Consider the following 21,898-nt stretch of genomic DNA (forward strand, 5'->3'; position numbering starts at 1 on the left):
GTATTGTAGATATAGCATACATATAACATCATACAACTTATTCATAAAGTATTTGTGATATATACTGTAATCAGAGGTGGGTATCGTAGTTACAGCACTTATACGTCAAGAAGCATCAAGACGAAGCAAAAATAAACATCTGTGTTTTTTTATTATTTGATTTTTTATCTCTAATTTCAGTCACGTCTGAGTTGAAGTGTGCACATTTACATTTGATTTTGTTTTAGTACAAGCTTTACTGTCTCATTACAAGTGGTAACAATAGCAACATGGTAAGGGTAAAATAAAAATGTAAATTTAGTTTCATTTCATTGTCAAGTTATGTCATCGCTTTATTCTGGTCAGGGTCACTGTGGGTCTGGTTTCTCCAGCACAATGTAGTAACACACCCCAGACAGGACACCAATCCATTGTGGGGCCCTGGCCATCTCCCTTCCTCAGACATAACCAATCATGTCTGCATGTAGATGCCCGACCGGTAAATAGCACCTCTAAGGTCTTGAACCTTTGGGCTAGTGTAAATTACTGCTGCACCGTTTAAGCAGCTTTAAATGGCATATGAAATACAAATTTATTTCTTGTTTTTGTTACAAATTTTTATTATAGTCTGGTCAGGGTTGCAGTGCGTCTGATTCATTGTTCACAAGTTCACATTTCAGAACCGGCAGCAATAACAGGGATGAAATCAAAACATTGTTCCCATTTATTTATTTTCTCTAACTGATTTTGTCCCGATCGGCTTTGTAGTGTGTCCGGCACCACCCAGAAACACTGGCACAAGTCAGAAATACAGCCTGGACACGATGCCAAACCATCACAGGGCTGAATATACTGACACTCACTTATTCACTTCATTGGGACAATTTAGAGCAGCCAGTCCAAATATTGGTATTATTTTGTGAGAGGAAAGGACACAAATGTACCTAAGAGGAAAGCCATGAAAATACATACATTCACTCTAGTAACTGCACCTCGGTGCCATAGATTGAAAATAAATGTAACCCAAAGCTTATTTTGCCTGATGGCTGGGCACAAACGCAGCCACATTAATCAAGCAAAAACTAGAATTAGAAATATAATTCTGAACAAATCAGTATGTATGTGCTTTGCATTACCAAAACAGGTAAACATCAAATTTTCTCTGTCCAAATTTTAATCAGTAAGAGATTTAATGCTCCTACAAATACAGTTCATACTGGAGTTTATGTCACATGTTGCTACCCACCTCTGACCAGAGTATTAGTCCAGTACTTTGTTGCTATTCATTTATAAAGCCTACAATATCATAATCAGTCTAATAAATATTCAGTGTGGATCATTTAGTGGCTTTGAAAGCTTTGTTTTCTTGTCAGCATCATTAACCAAAGCCAAGTCAAGTCTGGAAGGGCAAGTGCTCATGTATAGGCAAGTCATTTAGTGCACAGCCATTCAGTTCAGGTCTCTGGGCGTTGTTGCACAGAGCACGCAAAAGTGGAGGAAGTTTTCTGGGGTTGCAAACCTTGTATGCTACCCAATTAGGGCAGTTCTTCCCTAAGCCAAGAGGGGGTGAGATAATGCGCAACAAATTGTACATATCCTTATAGGAAATCCGTCCGCTGCAGAGAAACAAGCAAGACATGACACAGATGTAAGGCAAGCTTAGAGTTATATCAGTAACAGTACTGGACATACAGTGCCTTGCAAAAGTATTCAGCCCCCTTGAACTTTTCAACCTTTCGCCACATTTCAGGCTTCAAACATAACGATATGAAATTGTAATTTTTTGTAAAGAATCAACAACAAGTGGGACACAATCGTGAAGTGGAACGAAATTTATTGGATATTTTAAACTTTTTTTAGAAATAAAAAACTAAAAAGTGGGGCGTGCAATATTATTCAGCCCCTTTACTTTCAGTGCAGCAAACTCACTCCAGAAGTTCAGTGAGGATCTCTGAATGATCCAATGTTGACCTAAATGACTGATGGTGATAAATAGAATCCACCTGTGTGTAATCAAGTCTCCGTATAAATGCACCTGCTCTGTGACAGTCTCAGAGTTCTGTTTAAAGCGCAGAGAGCATCATGAAGACCAAGGAACACACCAGGCAGGTCCGAGATACTGTTGTGGAGAAGTTTAAAGCTGGATTTGGATACAAAAAGATTTCCCAAGCTTTAAACATCTCAAGGAGCACTGTGCAAGCGATCATATTGAAATGGAAGGAGTATCAGACCTTTGCAAATCTACCAAGACCCGGCCGTCCCTCTAAACTTTCAGCTCAAACAAGGAGAAGACTGATCAGAGATGCAGCCAAGAGGCCCATGATCACTCTGAATGAACTGCAGAGATCTACAGCTGAGGTGGGAGACTCTGTCCATAGGACACAATCAGTCGTACACTGCACAAATCTGGCCTTTATGGAAGAGTGGCAAGAAGAAAGCCATTTCTCAAAGATATCTATAAAAAGTCACCTGGGAGACACACCAAACATGTGGAAGAAGGTGCTCTGGTCAGATGAAACCAAAATCGAACTTTTTGGCCACAATGCAAAACGTTATGTTTGGCGTAAAAGCAACACAGCTCATCACCCTGAACACACCATCCCCACTGTCAAACATGGTGGTGGCAGCATCATGGTTTGGGCCTGCTTTTCTTCAGCAGGGACAGGGAAGATGGTTAAAATTGATGGGAAGATGGATGGAGCCAAATACAGGACCATTCTGGAAGAAAACCTGTTGCAGTCTGCAAAAGACCTGAGACTGGGACGGAGATTTATCTTCCAACAAGACAATGATCCAAAACATAAAGCAAAATCTACAATGGAATGGTTCACAAATAAACGTATCCAGGTGTTAGAATGGCCAAGTCAAAGTCCAGACCTGAATCCCATCGAGAATCTGTGGAAAGAGCTGAAAACTGCTGTTCACAAACGCTCTCCATCCAACCTCACTGAGCTCGAGCTGTTTTGCAAGGAAGAATGGGCAAAAATTTCTGTCTCTCGATGTGCAAAACTGATAGAGACATACCCCAAGCGACTTGCAGCTGTAATCGCAGCAAAAGGTGGCGCTACAAAGTATTAACGCAAGGGGGCTGAATAATATTGCACGCCCCACTTTTCAGTTTTTTATTTCTAAAAAAAGTTTAAAATATCCAATACATTTCGTTCCACTTCACGATTGTGTCCCACTTGTTGTTGATTCTTCACAAAAAATTACAATTTCATATCGTTATGTTTGAAGCCTGAAATGTGGCAAAAGGTTGAAAAGTTCAAGGGGGCTGAATACTTTTGCAAGGCACTGTATACGGGCACTTCAGTCTCATAAGTGGCCAGAAGAAGAAAACTGTGCATCATCTGAGCTTAGATACTCAGAGGGAAAAGATTCTTCACATATCCCACAGAAAAGATACAAGACAGGAACATCTGAGGGCAATACAGGCTTTTAAGATCACAAGGATGGACCCTCACTATCTTAATACATATTATAAGAAAGCAGATCCCAGCTCACATGGGATTCTGGTAAATGGAACATACCAGGCAGCCGGGTCGTACTCAGCCCACACACGGATGAACTCGTCTAGGTGATGTGGACCCAGGATGGAGGAGTCCCGCGTCAGGTACTCGAAATTATCCATGATTACAGCCACAAACAAATTTAGCATCTACAGAAAGAAGAAAAAGGACATAGCAGGTCAAAATCACAGTTTCTTGCACATTATTTCTTTTTCCAGATTCCCATTCCACATGCAGGAGCCTAATGCTGACATCAAACCTAATTTAGTTTAGTTGATTTTAAAACCAGTATAAAAACAATCAGCAGTGTGGTACAGCTGGTAAAGTGGTAAAGCTGCATATAGAGCCTGGGGACCTGGGTTCTCACCTGCCTGTTCTCATACTGGGTTCTAATACTGTCTGTGAGGTGTTTTGTATGGTTTCCCCATATCTACATGAGTTTCCTTAAGTTCTTTTTCTTACACCTTTCCCTAGGTTCCCCTAGGTGTGAGTGATTAAGTAGGTAAACTAAACTAAAGTGCTTGACGCCTTTGATTAGTTAGCAGGATAAAGTGGTTGATGAAAATGAAATAAACAAATAAATAACTTTGTAACTCAGCTGTTGCTCATGAGAAAGAATCTAAAAAATGTCAAGAAAATAGTTCTGATTTTAAAAATGATCAGACTTACTGGGACTAATTTTCAGTTCTCTCTAGAGAATAAAAATATGCTATACATGCTATGAGAAAAGAAAATCAATCCCATTGTGTAATGCCTTTCCCCCACAATGATTTCCAACTATTTTGAGATATTATTAGTATGTTGCTTGCGCAGTACAATCAAGCACACAGAGTCTCAGAAAGTCAAGAAAACAACAACAAACCAAGGCGATCAAGAGCACTGACCAGAAAGGAGCAGAGGAAAATGAAGGAGACAAAGTAAAAGTAGGCGAAGTCGCTGCCACATTCTTTTCCCTGCGTCCCCGAGAGTTCATCGCACGGCTGGTGACTCAGACACGACAGCATGATCTCATGCCAGGCTTCTCCTGTAGCGCTCCTGAGGGACACACAACACACAAACACATCTTCATTAGTACAGTCCAGCTCCTTCCACACATGCACATTTAGCTGAGTGTTTCTTCACACTACTGACCGGTATCTAGGTATTTTGTGAGAAAGCAACCAAAACTAAAAATGCCAGATCAACTGACGGTGCAGTTTATCGGGCATAGGTCAAATACAGCTACCAGGTAAATACTGGGTCATGTCATATGTAAACCACAGCCACAACAATGGCTAATAGCTGTTATACTTTAATTATATAATGAAAATTCTATGCTTCCAACTTGGCAAAAATAGTTTAGGGAGGGCCCTTTCCAGTTCCAGCATGCGTATACCCCTGTGCACAAAACAAGCTCTATAAAGAAATGAATAAAAGCTCAATTTAAAGAAAGTCCAGCGTCCTGCACAGAGCCCTGACCTCAGCTTCAGTGAACAGCTTTGGAATGAACTGGAACATCAATCGAGACCAACATCAGTGCCCAGCAATACAATTGCTCTTTTGACTGAATGGGCACAAATTCCCACGGACATACTTTAGTCTTGTGAAAAAGGTAAATAAATAAAAAATAATAAAAAATGAAAAACACTCAGGGTATGTGTAGGGTATGCATATCTTTACCTACTTAATCACTAACACCTAGGGGCACCTGGAGGGGGGTGTAAGAAAAAGAACGAGGAATTGATATTTTATTGAATGATAGTGCTTGGGTAACCCACAACTGCTTAGATCCGAGGATCTGGGTTTTAAATCCCAGCAGTGTTATTTAAAATTAATAAGTAAAATAAAATAATAGGGCAATAGGGCAGTTGTAGATTAGTGGTTAAAGTACTGAACTAGTAATCAAAAGGTTGATTCAAGCTGTTGTGCCCTTGATCAAGACCCTTAACCCTCAATTGCTTAGATTGTATACTGTCACAACTGTAAGTCGCTTTGAATAAAAGCGTCTGCTAAATGCTGAAAATGTAAATGTAATGTAAAATGTAAAATACAAGCGGTTCCTTCCACAGTGCCACATCAATCCACCAGGTGGCACCTCAGACTACATTTTGTTTTTATGAGCGGCAAATGCGCAAAGGATTAAGGGGAAAAAACTGACGGTAGGAGGTGTGGTAACATGTTTAGCTTAGCATGCCTCAAGCGAGAGCAAGCAGGGAACAAACATGGTACTGAAACAGATACACACACCACTTTCATGTGGGCAGAACAAGCTTAACAGTGGGATAACACAGACAGACCACCACTGTCTGCACAGTCAAATATTAGTGAGGTAGCATCAGACCACTCAGAAACAGATGTGACAAAAAAAGTGCAAATAAGTCCAATGCCATACAAATACCTTTTCTACCTGGGTTTTCTGCCATTCTAAAACATGCCTGCCTTAACAACTAACTGGAACACTGATAGATCCTAAACAAAGCTAGTATGTGGACTGTGTTTATGTTTCATTTTTATATCACAATGTTGGGGGGCTATTTGAGCGTATCTGAATATTGGAGAGGAACGTGTAACATATTTTGTGATTACTATCTTGGACGACTCAAAAAATATACTTCTGCTGGTGTTTAGAAAAAGCTCTTTTGCAAACGTTTGGACACCCCATGGCCAGCCTTCATGCTTTGTGAAAAGTAGGTGAACGGTGAGTTTAAAATTGGTGTCCACAAGATGCTGGTCACATTGCGTATGGCAACGTCAACAAACCTAAATATTGCTTCCAGGGACTACATCCTGGCACAGAATGCAAACACAGGATAGTGTTATGGTACTATGTATGTAACATTACGTTTAGGCTACATTATACAGATGCTATGGCAGCAGGAGATCACAGTGCTGGGGGAGGTAGTGTGAGAAATAAAATATGTTTTTAATTGGAGTCCAGCACACATCGCTCTCCTGTGAGGCCTAGATCTGGGTACTTTATGGGTGCAGTGAACATTGAATCTGATTAAAGTTATGCAATAATGGCTGTAGCAATAAAAGAGAACTAACAAGAGCTACGTGCCACAATGTCACAGCATAAATTGATCCTAGCGGTAACGCTTCAGACGTGTGTTAAATGTGTTCAATAACCTGAAGAGCAGCATGAGGGCTTGGAAGAATGTACGGAAGTTATTGTGGTGATTGATAGCGCTGTCTTCAGTCAGTGCAATGTTTCCAAAAACCTGAAACAGACAAGCAAATTCAGAGTGAAGCATGAAAATCGAGGAAACAGGTATTGTATTATTTATAAGCGTTCATTAGTGCACTGACCTGCATTCCTATTATGGCATAAATGAAAAACAGCATGGCGATTAAAAGGCAAACGTAGGGCAGAGCCTGCAAAAGAACCAATTTAATAATTTTTAATAATCATTTTAGCATATTATGTTTATTACGTATTTCAAAAAGAAAATGAAATCTTTGCTGTTTATTATTCAGAATTTAACCTGAACTATTTGTCTGGAACTTTTTTCAACCTTTTGCTTTGGGTACACTTTGACATTTGTTACAGATTTGAAATAGAACCCTCCAGTAAATGTAAAACAGTTTATGGCTCCTTTACACCTGCACAAGGTGGGCTTATTTGGGGATCCATATCATGCATGGAGAGTCACGCATCGATCCCCTTTATCCCCTCTCTTGCTCAGACCAGCCAATCATTGTCCGTGTAGACAGGTTCAAACTCACAAGCTCCAGAGATCAGCAATTTTACTATTTACTGTACATTCTGTAAACATTTTTATTAATTATTATGTGGACAGTCCAAAAAGCAGTATTGGTATTGCTGGGATCACTGCTTTGTTTTATGTAGTGAAGGAATTTATGTGTAGATGCAGCACAGCAGCATAGACCTGTGAAGCTGAGTTTAAATCTTTCCCCTCATCACTGTTGGTAAGGGGGTTATGTGTTCTTTTTGTTGTCTACACAGACATTATTGGCTATGTCTAAATGTCCGAATAGCTGAACAGGCTTGCCATTGGGAGGTGTCTTTGTCAGTATTTTTCCCAGACCTGGATAAAAAGGAGGGGTATATCAAGAAGGGCATCCCTGACTTTCTCTTTGGGATTAATAAAGTGGTCTGTCTGTCTGTCTGTGTCTGTCAGTCTCTGTTTGTCTGTGTGTCTCTTTGTGTCTGTCTGTCTGTCTGTCTGTCTGTCTGTCTGTCTGTGTTTGTCTGTCTCTGTCTGTCTGTCTAGCATAAAAACTGTGCCAAATCAAGTATGTGGACCAGAAGAATGTGCTGTGGTGACCCTTAAATAAGGGGGCAGCCGAAATAAAAAAATATCTTTAATAAAAAATATATTTATTTTTTAAATTTACCCTAAAAGGGGTCCCAGATTAAGTTGTAATTAATATGAGCTGTGATTAAATATGAGGGTTAAATAACAACACAGATTCAGTGTGGTTGCATACCTTAAAAGACTGGACAAAGGTCCAGAGCAGAATACGGATGGTGTAGCCCTGTCTGAGGAGTTTGATTAGACGAGCTGCCCGGAACAGCCTCAGGAAGCTTAGGTTTAACAGACGATCCTGCAGAACCACACACAGTCATTTAATCACTCCCTATAGAGACATTCATCGAACAGATGTCTCTCTCTATAGGTTTTAATCACGCAAATGCCCACTGGACCAGAAGACGTCTATATATATATATCGCTAAGTAAAGTAATAAAATTAGCTGTTTTATGATGAAAAGGAGTTCACTCTTTATAAGACAGCTGTATTTTACGCGCAATTGGTTTACATTTATTCGATGTAATTACAATGACTGCTGACACACCCAACACATTAACGGCACAGAAAAAGATTTTCATAAGGACGAGAAGACAAACCACTCACCGTAGTCTATACACGAAGCGCATGTGTCATGGTAGCCAAGATGAAGTGAAGATAACAGACAAGACCAAGCAGAGAAAAGAGAGCAAGAGACAAAAAACAGGGCAAGAAACGAAGAGAAAAACAGCAAAACATGAGCAGCCAGACCAACAGGAACAGTTAAATACACACAGTCAAATTATTAACACTTTCTGACAAAGACATGGAAATTAGAACATACAGTGCTGCAGTATCACACACTCACATGACATGTCATTAGATGTGGCAAACATGAGTGGAGTAGACATTTCTACAGATTTATTTACACAGCAATGTAAAAAAAAATACTGCAAAAGTGTTTAATTAATGTTCTTTATGCTAAAAGTGATGCAATCGGGAGCAATGTATTTTCCACAAATGTGAGATGCATGTTGAATAACTTTCTTATTGCCTGAGTGTTTTACTCTGGTTCCTTTGTGTAATGCTTCAAGGCATCCAGAATCATTCATCCATCCTGACAAACATGCAATAACAAGCTTTCATTTAGCAAGCCAGCTTCAAAACAAGTCGTGTTCTCCAGCATACCTTCCAGAAACGGACTGCACAGATTAGGGTGGAAACTGAGGTTTTGTTCAGATGAGATGCGTTTTGCACTTCTCTCACCACAAGGCTGGGCGCAAATTGCCGCTTTGCTCGGCTTTCGGCTTGAGTGGAGCGATAAAATGCGATCAAAAGTGTACCACAACATGAATATCTATTTGTGTGAATTGAAATAAACATCAAATCCACTCTGAAAGTGTCCAAGTGTGCCTAAGTTCAGCTGTATTTTTCCTCACTGTGGTGGTTTTACTTTTTTTTATTTTGTGTATGCATTTTTCCCCCTTTTTCTCCCAATTTTAGCGAAGTCAATTAGTCTTTCACTGCTGGAGACTTCGGTCGTGTTTGAGGAGGGTATTTTTGCCTGCCTCACACTCCCTCCGACTCGTGCGCAGTCAACCAACCCCTTCTTATACGCCAGTATTTGCGTGCGGAGAGCCACACCCTGATCTCCAGGCTCCCGAAGACCCTCCATCGCCAATTATGCCCGCTAGAAGGCCTCCAGCCGACAGGTAGCAGAGCTGAGGTTCGGAGTTTTGAATACCAGTGCTGGTGTGCTAGCAGATTATCCCGCTGTGCTACCTGGGTGCTGGTGGTTTCACTTTTAAACTTGTGTTATAGCTCGGGGTGCTGAGAAAGGGTAAGAATCAGCTTCTTTGGGAAACAACAACCTAGGGACACCAAACATCTAATTTTTACTGGTCATAAGAACTGCTGAAATGATGAACCTGAAGTTCAAAAGAGAGTTAATGGGTTTAAATTAAAAGGAAAAGCTTAAATTATTACATTTCTTTTGCACATACAGATTTGTCACAGCAGTAAAAAGCACTTATGACCAGTTATAATAGAGCAGTTTGGTGTACGTAGGTCATGGTCATTTAGAACAATAAGTCATATTAAGTGTTGTTTGTACAACCCAAGTCACTTTTACCATGTCATATCAAACAGTTTGTCTAATTGGTGGCGCATTGATAAGGTCAGTGGCAAACTGGATCAAAATTCAATCTGGCAAGTACTAAAATCTTGAACCTTACGGAAGCATAGCAGGAAACTAAGCAACACCGGCTCACTCCACAGGAAACAATGGCACAGTTGGCGCATAAGCGGTTTTGCCGCTTTTCATCTGAATGCGTCCCAAGTGAACATACATCCGTCCAACTCTTTTACTTTTCATTCTTCCAATTACAAGCGGTAACATGGCAAGACTCATTTTATGCAACACACACACACACACACACACCCTGTAACGCACCAAATGACCTCTAGGTATCGGAGATCATGCTGGAAAGTTCCCGCCGTTTACTTACATTAATCTCAGTGACCAGGATGTCTGTAATGCTCCCCAACACTGTCACAAAGTCAAACACGTTCCACGCGTCCTTCAAGTAGTTCTGCAAAAAAAAAAAAAAATCAAAAGCAGAAGCTGTAATCACCATCGCATTTCTCTTTTGGTTGGTGCAGTTAATGCCTCTGCAACAGATTCATGGAGACATTATTTATGTAATATCACTTCATTACGTGAAAAGACGTCAGACCTTACTAAAACTCTACTTAATAACACCCCTTTCAGAAATCACAGCTTGCATATTCTTCATCATTACTGATGAAGCACACACCAGGATGTAGCATTAATTATGTACAGTAAAAGATTTTCTACAGTAACTGTGAAGTGCATTCCTAATAGCCCCATCAATCCTGTACAAGCAGCCGTCCAGGAATCATTCTGAAAACATTATTTACCAGTATTTAAATAAATTGTGGTGTCATGAGAAGGCATATTGGTCAGAAGATCCTAGAACAGATGGGCACTTACAAGAGGACCGAAAGCAATAATTTTCAGAATGCACTCCAATGAAAAGAGAAACGTGAAGACGATGTTGAGATACTTCAGCATTGCTTCATAAGCATCTGGAGCTCGGTAGTACTACAGAAGGAAGAAAAAATCATCAAAATGATTCACTGAATGAAACACTTGACACAATTTGAGTGTTATAAAAATACAGCCAAAAGTATTTGGACACCTGACTATGAGCTTGTTGGAGGCCCCACTTCAAAATCAAACAGTATTAAGTTTGATTTAATAGTGACCTTTATGTGATCTTTTCAGCTATACAAATCTCACAAGACTTATGTTTTATGTAGTATGTCTGTGGGGATTTGTGCCCTCTCATTTAAAAGAGCATTTGTATAGCTGGGCCTCAGTTAATGTTCCAGTTCATTCCAGAGCTGTTGAGTGTTTCTGAGGTCAGGGCTCTGTGCAAGTCACTCGAGTTTCTTTAAAATGAGGGTCCTCCCTAAACTGTTACTGCAAAGCTGGAAGTATATAATTTCCTTTATATAACTGATTTATAACGCCTCTTAGCAACTGTTATGGCTGAAACACGTAAATTAAAAAATTAGAGGGGGTGTCCCAATACTTTTGTTCACATAGTTTACAAAATAATAAAATTTATTGAAAATAGAATTACCAGACCTTCATCATGAGGACCACGGTATTGAGAGCAATCATGATCATGATGGAGTACTCAAAAGGTGGTGAGACCACAAATTTCCACATCCTATACTGGAAGGACTGCTGGTTCTGTGGCATGTAGCGGGTGAGCGGCTTGGCATTGATGGCAAAGTCTATACAGGCTCTCTGAAAAACAGGACACAGGTGTAATTTACTCACAGTCTGTTCATCTGTATGATAGCTGCATAAAAACATGGATTCAAGGACCTGGGTTCGATCCTGCCTTTTGTCACTAAGTTTTAAAAAATTTTTATGTGTTTGTGTGGGTTTCCTCTGGGTACACCAGTTTCCTCCTACCTCCCAATTACATACAGAAGGTGGACTTGCTAGGTAAGTGAAGAAGTATGTGATGGACTGGGACCCTGTCAACTGTGTGTTTGTCTTGAGCCTCGAACTTCCAGGTTTTATCATGATTAAACAAATGCTAACAAGGACACATTCAAAGGTCCACTATTTACCAACTGTCCCATTTTTTTGTAAGTGTGTTTGCAGGATAACCTCTTGACCAGGTCGTACCTCATTTTTCTCCAGACTGCACTTAGACAAGGCTTTATCACCCTGCTCCTGAAATGTGATGATGATCAAGGCCACAAAGATGTTGACGAAAAAGAAAGGGAAGACGACAAAGTAGACGACGTAGAAGATGGACATCTCAATACGGTAGCCTGGACTGGGACCCTGGTCCTCAAAGGTTGCGTCCACAGAGTGCTTCAGAACCCTGATAAAAGAAAAGCATCAAGATTTATTCATATTTAGTCATTATTACACACTGGCTTATTGTTAATGGTCAGTAAAATATTCCAAGCTGACTGGATTGTCTGATTATTTTAAAAGATGTCTGATTAATTAGAACAATGAATGCTTATTACTATTAGCACATTTAGCACAGATAGTCTTTTCAGTTCTGAGAAACAGGTCATTAATAATGAACTTTTTTGCATGGCCTATAAACTCACAAGTTCATCATTTTTACATCATCATAGTGAATCAGGCAGTATTTAATAACCTATTTCATTTCAGAGGGCATAGTAAGGAGAAAATGAGAAAAACTGCAGTGCGAATCCACTGGAGAGCACAATGACATCTAGCCTAAATACTTCATTTGAATAAAACATAAATCTTCTACGGTGACGCAAACTGCTGTGTTACTTCGTTAGCCACGCTGTGGAAGGAGGAAGTAAACAGTTCTGGTAAAAGTCAGCACTTTAACCTCAGTCTTAGCTTTAAACTGAGATCTTGCCTGAGCAGTGGTAGCTCAGTGGTTAAGGTACTGGACTAGTAATCAGAAGTTTTTCAGTTCAAACCCTACAACTTCGAAATTGTCACTGCAAGGCCCTTAACTCAAACTGTGTTGTCTTAAGTGTCTGCCAAATTCCATAAATGTAATGTAAAATCTTAGGAAGCCAGTTAGACAGTTTGTGTCAAATGCATCTCAGAGATCCGATTGATCAAGCAACAGAGGTGTTCAGGGACAAATACATTAGCATATAATCTGCAATGCAAAAAGTATTGGATCTGCAATGAGTCTCAGAACAACATAGGCAGGTTTGCATTTTCTCAAAACCATTTATTTCAAACCAGGGCATTTGGTCCCAACCCTAATATTTAAAAAAGGCACACATTCATAAATTAAAAACAGCTATCCAAAAAATTTCATGTAATCATAGAAAAGAATCTGTACAAATCTTTTACAATTTATTATACATTAATTACACGGTGCTCGAGTGGAGCATCAGTAAGGTACACTAGCCCACTACTGCTGAGACACTGGGATCCAGGCTTTAAATTCCAGCCGTGCTATTGACATGATTATCTAATGTCCGAGGGGGAGGGGAGGATGGCCGACACAATTTTTGGGTCGCCATTGGGAGGTGCACATATCAGTGCCCTCTTAGTGCCGGTCCCAAGCCCAGATAAAAATGGGAGGGTGGCATCAGGAAAGTCATCTTGCTAAAAACTCTGCCAGGTTTGCATTTTCCCACAAGCTTCTGTTGTAGTGCTGGTGATGCCTGTTGTATTTATTGCTCATGTTTTTTGTCTTTAGGGAGTTATTACATTTTGCGTATATTACAAAAACTGAATCTAAAGCAGTCACTCTAGGTTGTCTTCTTTTATATTCTAACTTCTTTTTTTCAAAAAAGGATAAAAAAAACAAGACATATAAGTATAAGGAATGCAGCAGTTTAATTTGCAAGCCGAGCACACAGAGACCCAGCGCAAATGGATCATTTAGAAATAATAAACTGTAAATTGATGTAAAACCATACAAAGAGTTTGAGCCCGGGACGTTTAGTTATTTCAAAATTAAGTAAAAAAGTAAAAAATTATAAATCATCTACACCTTCCATAATGCAAAGTACTGTTTCACTGCTAAATGTAACATATTGGTTATTCTTTTCGCATACTAAAGTGTTCCCTGTAGTGTAAACATTTCTATCAGAAAATGAATAAATCATTTGACCAGGAGTATTTACACTTTGGCATTAGATTGTGTGTGTGTGTGTGTGTGTGTGTATAAACGTACGTAGGCCAGCCTTCTCCAGTAGACACGGTGAACAGGGTAAGAAAAGCCCACAGCACATTATCATAGTGAAAGTCGTACTTCTTCCACTCTCTGGGCTGAGCTGAAACCTCATGCTTATCATAGTCCAGGAACTGTCCTCTGAAACACACACACACACACACACACACACACACAGAGTCAGAAACATCAGACCTCTGAGAAAAGCTTTAGCGATTCATCATGATTGCTCCTTCAATAACTGGAGACTGTCAGAACCCTGAGGCAGAGAACCACTTCCAAATGATAATGCTTTTTCCACTGTCTCAGAGCCATCAGGAGGTTTTGCTGTTCAGAGTTTTCTTTTTATTAAACATAGCTCTTAAGACATTTCTGACATTTACCCATAATAATTCAGAGTATACACAGACCAAACTAAACCCTCCTCCCCAAACTAGGACTTCTAACTAGGACTTGTTACAGTGCTATCGGCCGAACAGGCGTCTGCATGGACATGATTGTCTAATGTCCCAAGATGAGGGGAGGATGGCCGACACAGCCTAGCCATTGGAAGGTGCACTCAGTGCGCTCTCAGTGTCGGTCCCAAGCCCAGATACAAATAAGAGGGTTGCATCAGAAAGGGCATCTGGCATAAAAGTGTGCCAAATCAGGTATATGGACCAGAATGATCCGCTGTGGCGACCTCTAATACAGGAACAGCTGAACAAAAATTATAATCTCTCACTCACTTTCTTCACTGCTTATCCAATCAGGGTCTGGGGGGGGGGGTTTCTGGAGCCTATCCCAGCTTTTTTCAATGGGCGCAAGGCACACAGTAACACCATGGATGGGGCGCCAGTCCATCGCAGGGCAGACACACATACACACACACACCCATTCACCTATAGGACAATTCTGTGTCTCCAGTTAACCGCACAGAAAGGACCTGGACCGCCCCGCCTAGGGATCGAACCCCGGACCTTCTTGCTGTGAGGCAACAGTGCTACCCACCGAGCCACTGTTCCACCCCAAAATGTAATCATGTGTATAAAATCTATAGCCCAGTTTAAAAATGCAGTATGGCTGTAAACATGTGAAGTTATAAACCATAAACAATTAAACAATATCAGTAACAGCCAGAACAACACAAGTCTGCAGGGGGGGGGATGCTTGTGTTGATGGGTTGAATTTATACGAGAAATCAAAAATGACATGTGTTCCCCCCATAACTGTTCTCTCTATCCTCAGTCGTAGCTACAGAGAGAACCATTATGTGTAAGTGAGTCAGGTACAGCTGTGCTGAACTTCTTACCTGCAGTCCTTCGGTTGTCCTTTAGACTCATCAGTGCAGTAGAAGAACTTTCCCTTAAACAGCTGCACTGCGATGACGGCAAAGATAAACATGAAAAGGATGTAGACGATGAGGATGTTTAGCACGTTCTTTAGAGAGTTTACCACACAGTCGAACACAGCCTACACAAATAAAAACATGCACACGTTTGATTAGCCGTCGCTGAAACATTGCAGCATGATTAAAGATCTACAAGATGTGAAGGAAAGGTTATTGAGAGTTTCTGACAGGAACAGTTTGTAACACCTTCAGCTTTGGTAGCCGTTTGATGGTCTTCAGAGGTCGGAGGACTCGTAACACCCTGAGAGACTTGATGGTGCTGATGTCTTTGCCTTTGGTCCCTCTATAAAATGCAATAATGGACAAACAGCTTAATTACTGACTGCGACTGGTGCTCATAGTAAACCAAGGTTTATTGTTCATCTTTATTAGAGAAACCCGTTCTATACAAGGTGACAGGTTGTAATAAGTGTTTACTATTTTTGTATCCAGCCTATATGTAAGTCTACTAGTCTCTTATTATAAAACAGGCTACAAATCTGCATCATCCTTGTATTAAGTATCATTTGTATATTTCACACCCAGCATACAGTGGATAGGTGGCACACAAGCACATGACTGTATAACAGCATGTAATCCTGAATTACATGAGTCTGCTAAGTTTATTAGGATATTCATGCACTCAAAGCTTCGTTAGTCTGTTTATTTAAAGAAATACTCCAGCACTTTTCATCTTATAGCTCATTCATTTGCCCCACAGGGAGAAAAGCTTTAAAATCCTAATTTCAATTTTCCATGGACTGAAGAAAAAGCATCAAAGTTTAAAAACCATGACTATACATTTTAGGTCAAAAGCTACTCTAGACTTGCTGCTAGAACATAAATGACACTGCCCACAGTCATAGAATCTTAGCCAAAAAAATACAAGTCCCTACTTCTGCTTTTTACTTTGTCTATGTGGTCAACATCAACAAAAATCAGCCTAGCTTTATGGTGCGGGACTCCTTTGTGCATGACAATCTTTAAGCCTGTGATAATGTAAAGCTTGCTTGACTGGGGACAGTTCCACTCAGATTCCTGCAGCTTTTTATTAATGGCAAACCTGTTTTTTTAAGAGGTTCTTGGATCAGGCTGAACCTCATTACCAGAAGCTGCCATGTAGTACTTTCTAAAAGGGTGCTGTTAAACTAACCCTATATACAGGGGAGAAGTGGTAGCTCAGCGGTTAAGGTAATGGACTGGTAATAAGAGGGTTGCTAGTTCAAACCCCACCAAAGCCAAGTTGCCGTTGTTGGGCCCCTGAGCAAGGCCCTTCACCCTCAATTGCTCAAATTGTATTCAGTCATAATTGTAAGTTGCTTTGGATAAAAGCGTCTGCCTAATGCTACAAATGTAAATGCAGTATATGGGCACAGAGAAGTCACACTAGTCAATCATAATCGCTAATCACTTTATGTTACTAATTCGGCTTGTTTTAAAAAAATAATAGCGCAGCTGCCTGGACCAGTCCCAGAGATCAAATAGCGCGGCAGCATTAGTAAGATACCCTGTCCAACCTTCCTTCTTTTAAACACGTTTAGGTGTATTTGTGTGGACAACCAGCCAAGTTTGTACACTCTGTAGTAATGTGCTAGTGTATAAGTAGCGCCAGTGGAGAGCCCACAAATACTTTATCTAAATTACTTATTGAAGCCTTTTATGAAATGTTCAGCCCAAAAACTGCCCTTAGACTTTGGAAGTAGAAATTAGCTTTGGATCAACATGTTTTTTATGCATGCTGCCACTCAGTGAAGGCAAATGTGTTGAAATAAGATTATAATCTGTTCCACAGACGTTATAGATAAATTATGTTAAAATGCTGAAGTATTTCTTTATTGCAACTGAAGTGCAATGTTAGAATAATCTTACAACCTACACACAATACTCAAACATGCACAAATAAAAAGTCCTACGTGAGCTAAATCAAACACAGCTGTGCATCAGACTTAAAACTATAACACAAGATAGAAAACAAACTTCACCCAGAGAAAAGAGGGAGTCGGTTTTCTGTCGGGGGGGAAACGATGCTGTTTAGCACAAGAGCAGCTTTTACCATTTAGATGCCACTAATCAGGTTTTCGAGTGGTAATATGAGGACACTTTCTTCAGCAATCAGAAAATAAAAGGACAAATCCTTTAGTAATGAACAATCTCTTAAAAGATGAAACTTCCTGATCGTCCTATCTGCATGAAAGCCAAGCAGCAGATCCATCTGCAGAATGCTTAAACGTCTGTCCATGCTACAGCCTCGCTGGTTCAGAATTAGAAGACTCTTAAGAACATGGTCATTAAACAAGCGCAGCCTATGACTGAAAACTCAAAGAAGCAAAATTAGCTAAAATAAGTCATGATCTAAATGTATAAGCATTTACACATTCAGGCCTTGATTTACTATGGCTTTGTAGAAAATAGATGTTTAATTGAAAATATTGGTTCTGTGATAAGAAATACAATAAGTGCTTAGCCTCTTTTTAATTCAGTAAAGCCCAGAAACTGTTTGGTGTCACCCCCACCTAGTTGAGCATTAATTCACTGTGTGTATGTACAGTATATGTGTGTATACAGGTTCTATGTATGTGTATGTATACATATGTGTATATGTACTGTATATAGATTTGTATTTGTGTACGATATTCATATTCACACTCTTACTGCATATGTTGCACAACAATAGATCAATATTATGTAAAGTTCTTGCACTGTCACTTTATTTTTAATTATATTTAAGCTTTCTTAATTTCAATTTTTTAAATTTCTGTATTATTACACTTTAAATTTTAAACATTTCTATTTTTTGTATAATATATATTTTGTGTACTTTGTTTACTTTTTGTAACTACTGTGGCTGAGCAGTCACAAAAGCATTTCACTGCCAGTTGTACTGTGTATGACTATGTATGTGACAAATAAACCTTGATTTGATTTGAGGTGGAGGTGTTTCTATTTATCCCAGTTTCATCCTCACAGAGTTGCCGGCTCATTTTTTTAAAACCTGCTTTCCATTGAAACTGTGATGCGGGTTCATTTCAGGACGATTTTATGCTGGCATATGATGCCAACTTACTTTGTCTCTCTCAGTTGGAGTCCTGAAGCTTTTTGGGCATTGTGGGCATCAGGGAACGGCTTTGGATGAACAAGCTGCCCAAGAGTTGCAGGGACGGCCCCTTTTCGGAGCAAGCCTAATAGACTGGAATAGGGTGCTGCTTGTACACTGACATCCCTGGCTTATTCTGGGTTTCCTTTCTTTTATCTATTTTCAAGAACTCAGCATAGCACAGATACATAGCACCTTGTATTTCCCTTTTCTATCCATTTTCTCTTTTGTGAGATGCGGATATTTTTGTGTCCTTCATTGTTTGTTTCCAGTATTTTGGCCACCGCTTATTGGTGCAAGCATGTATGTGAAAAAAAATGTTACCGTCTTAGAATTTACATAATCACAGAAAATGACCTGTAATATGCTCACTGCACTGTAGAAGAAAATGACTTTTCCATGAGATCACAGTAAATCAAGGCTTTTGTGTATGCAGCTCCACTCAGTTTGTTAAAATCTCATCATACTAAATGCTAAATCTTCAGTACATAGGCTGATATTGGATCTTTGATGAAATACAGCTGTGAGAAATTCATACATCACCCAAACCAACTGATGCTGAATTACTGTTTATAAAACACAACCACAGCAGCAAATCTTTCATCTGTCGCAAACATTCAGAAGAAGCCTCAGAACAGAATCTTATACTGGGAGAATGGAATGCCTCGTTTTTAATAAATAAAAGACGTTTGGGTTGGATGAGTACCGTTTAGGTCTTCCAGTGCAGCAATGAAACAGAAAACAACAACAACAATATCACAGCTTGTTTAACCACTACACTCAGCAATTATAATGATGACAAAAGGATCATCTTGAGCAGGAAATATGTTCAGATGATTAAAATATATATATATAAACATGAGCATGAGCAAAAAATACAGTGGCATGTAATGTAGAAGAGTCCATTCATGATTTGCAATAGGGCTGCACAAGTACAGCTAAAAATCATCTTAATCATAATTATTCAACCAAATGAAGGTCAAACTATGTTGTTGCACATTTGTATTACTTAATATAATGAGGATTTGTATTTCACATTGTAAAATAAGAGGTTATACATAATACTTGTATAATAACTGTATTTATCTTTGTATTGGACTGGAACTCATTAGTCACATTAGGGGAAAGCAAATTATGTCACATTACTACTTTAAAATAAAATCAAGATACCCTCTTTAACCTTCCTTCTTTTAGACATGGCCAGTTGTTTTTGTGTGGACAACCGGCCAGGTCAGTGGCTCTGCTGAGATTCAAACTTACAAGTCTGAACACTCTGTGATGCGCTAGTGTGTTAGATAGTATTGAACTGGTTTGAACAAGGTTGTTTAGTGGTAGTTAATTCTTGTCAAATGTTTAGAAATGCAACAATTCACTTTTGTTTGTGAGCCAAAAACGTTTTAATTTTCATGTTTTATCACCATTTAATACCGGTCAGGGTGGTGGTGGATCTGGTTTCCCTGGAATCACTGGGCGCAATGCAGTAACACACCAGTTAATCACAGTTCATTTCTGTACATAGACACCAATAAACAACCCTGAATCCCTTCGTGTGTAGGTATATTATTATATATACCGACGAGGCTCACTGATGCACGTGGGGAGTGAAGGCTGGCCCGATCCAACAGACGAGCTACTGTAGCTCAAACTGCTGAAGAAGTTACTGCTGGTTCTGATAGAAAGGTGTCAGAATACTCAGATCATCGCAGTTTGTTGTGTATGGAACAGCAAAAGGGGGACCAACACAATATTAGGAAGGTGGTCATAATGTTATGCCTAATCAGTGTACATATTAATAATATAGGTTTATTACATTATTATTCTTATTAATGCAATACACATATGTAATTTGTTTACCACTAAGTTATTGTGAATTTTCTTGTGTCTGATATTTTAGTACTGACATCTTTATTATGTTTTTAAGACAAAAACATTGTAAATCAGAATGTTTAGCATGTGACTAAAAGCACAATGGAAAAAAATTATGTAACTGCAACACTAGCCGTAGCCTAGTGGTTAGGGTGCTGGACTAGTAATCAAAAGGTTGCTGGTTCAAGCCTCACCACTGCCAGGTTGCTGCCGTTGGGCCCTTGAGCAAGGCCCTTAACCCTCAATTGCTCAGATTGTATACTGTAACTGTACTGTAAGTCACTTTGGATAAAGTCGTCTGCTAAATGCTTAAAATGTAAATGTAAACATTGTAGATTAATTCTCATCAAAAATAAAAACCATATTAAATATGTGCCACCCTATGTGCAACCATACCATATATAACTTATATGGACAACAGTATGTGGGTTTTCCTTTTAATGGCTGACTTTAGATGGTTTAGCCACATTCATTAATTATGTACACAAAAGAACTACTCCAGCTTTGTGGCAACAGTTTAGGAAGGACCATTTCCTGTTTCAGGATGACTATGCCCAAGTGAAAAAGCAAGGTCTATAAATTAGACAAATTACAGAGTCCTGACCTTAATCCTGTGGAAATATTTAGAATGAATTGGAACATTGACTCAGGGCCAGACTCTCATGTCTTTTATCAGTGCCTGGCCTCCAATAAGAGGGATCAGTCAACTCTATATTAATAGCCATGTTTTTATGGCATATCCAACAATGGTCAGGTGTCCACATACTTTTGTTCATATAGTGTAGTTGTACTGCAATGATAATAATGAAATGAAACTGAATAGCTGGATTATCCTTTAGAAAAACAAAAAAACAAAAAAAAAAACGAACCTTTACCCTACAAAACATTGTTTTACCACGCAAGGCCCACTTGTAAACATCACCAGCCTATGACAGATTGACTGAGCTTCATCTGAACCACTCAATTTAGACATCCACATACAATCCACTCAACCCACTGCTCTCTTTGAAACTGGTTCTGAAAATGGTCCTGGAGTTTCATCATGGCTACATGTTAGTGCAGAATTCCTCTCTTAATCCAGTCACATGTTTCTATAATGACATGCACCTAACCCATGCTCTCTGATGCACATCACTACTGCATGCGTCTGAGATGTTTGGAGCCAGTCTGAATCAAAACCATAGCACAACACTCGCACATTTACGGAGAAGATGTAATATATCAGAGGTTCTCAGATTTATTACTGCACGGCTTCAGATTTGTCCGCTGCCTATCGACATGCATGGTTAACCGTACTGGTGTTACAAGCTTATGACATAAACTGCATGTTGATGGGGAGAGGCCTTATAGTGCAGTGGTTCTTATAGACTGGAATGCAGAACCCAGTGGTATATTACATCTACCTGGCATTTCTAATAGCTTTTTAGAAGCCCCTGTATTTTTAACGCTGCTATATAAGCTAGTTGTATTGACCCGTCATGATAAGTACCTGTGGACACTTGGTCAGTATCTTTTTTCTCTGGATTGAATCGTTTTATTAAAAAATTATTTTTTTCAATTTAATTTTTTTTCTCTTTTATAATCACTTTAAATAGTAAACAGAAGGAGATTTCATCTG

The 21,898-nt window shown here is 39.4% G+C and overlaps 1 protein-coding gene across 1 annotated transcript in view; it reads right to left on the minus strand.

Annotated features, from left to right (window-relative positions):
* Nucleotides 1-21,898, minus strand: part of cacna1ba (calcium channel, voltage-dependent, N type, alpha 1B subunit, a) — a 122,807-nt gene that overhangs the window by 16,863 nt on the left and 84,046 nt on the right. Inside the window, exons 27-38 of the mRNA XM_063017845.1 lie at nucleotides 15,528-15,624; nucleotides 15,243-15,403; nucleotides 13,955-14,092; nucleotides 11,947-12,148; nucleotides 11,392-11,556; nucleotides 10,732-10,842; nucleotides 10,226-10,309; nucleotides 7,920-8,036; nucleotides 6,777-6,842; nucleotides 6,597-6,688; nucleotides 4,373-4,523; nucleotides 3,510-3,637 (exon numbers count right to left, since the gene is read on the minus strand). Coding sequence (XP_062873915.1) covers nucleotides 3,510-3,637; nucleotides 4,373-4,523; nucleotides 6,597-6,688; nucleotides 6,777-6,842; nucleotides 7,920-8,036; nucleotides 10,226-10,309; nucleotides 10,732-10,842; nucleotides 11,392-11,556; nucleotides 11,947-12,148; nucleotides 13,955-14,092; nucleotides 15,243-15,403; nucleotides 15,528-15,624 — 1,512 coding nt within the window. The remainder of the gene's footprint in view (nucleotides 1-3,509; nucleotides 3,638-4,372; nucleotides 4,524-6,596; nucleotides 6,689-6,776; nucleotides 6,843-7,919; nucleotides 8,037-10,225; nucleotides 10,310-10,731; nucleotides 10,843-11,391; nucleotides 11,557-11,946; nucleotides 12,149-13,954; nucleotides 14,093-15,242; nucleotides 15,404-15,527; nucleotides 15,625-21,898) is intronic.

The sequence above is a fragment of the Trichomycterus rosablanca genome, chromosome 21 (genome assembly GCF_030014385.1).
Source record: "Trichomycterus rosablanca isolate fTriRos1 chromosome 21, fTriRos1.hap1, whole genome shotgun sequence".
NCBI lineage: Eukaryota > Metazoa > Chordata > Actinopteri > Siluriformes > Trichomycteridae > Trichomycterus > Trichomycterus rosablanca.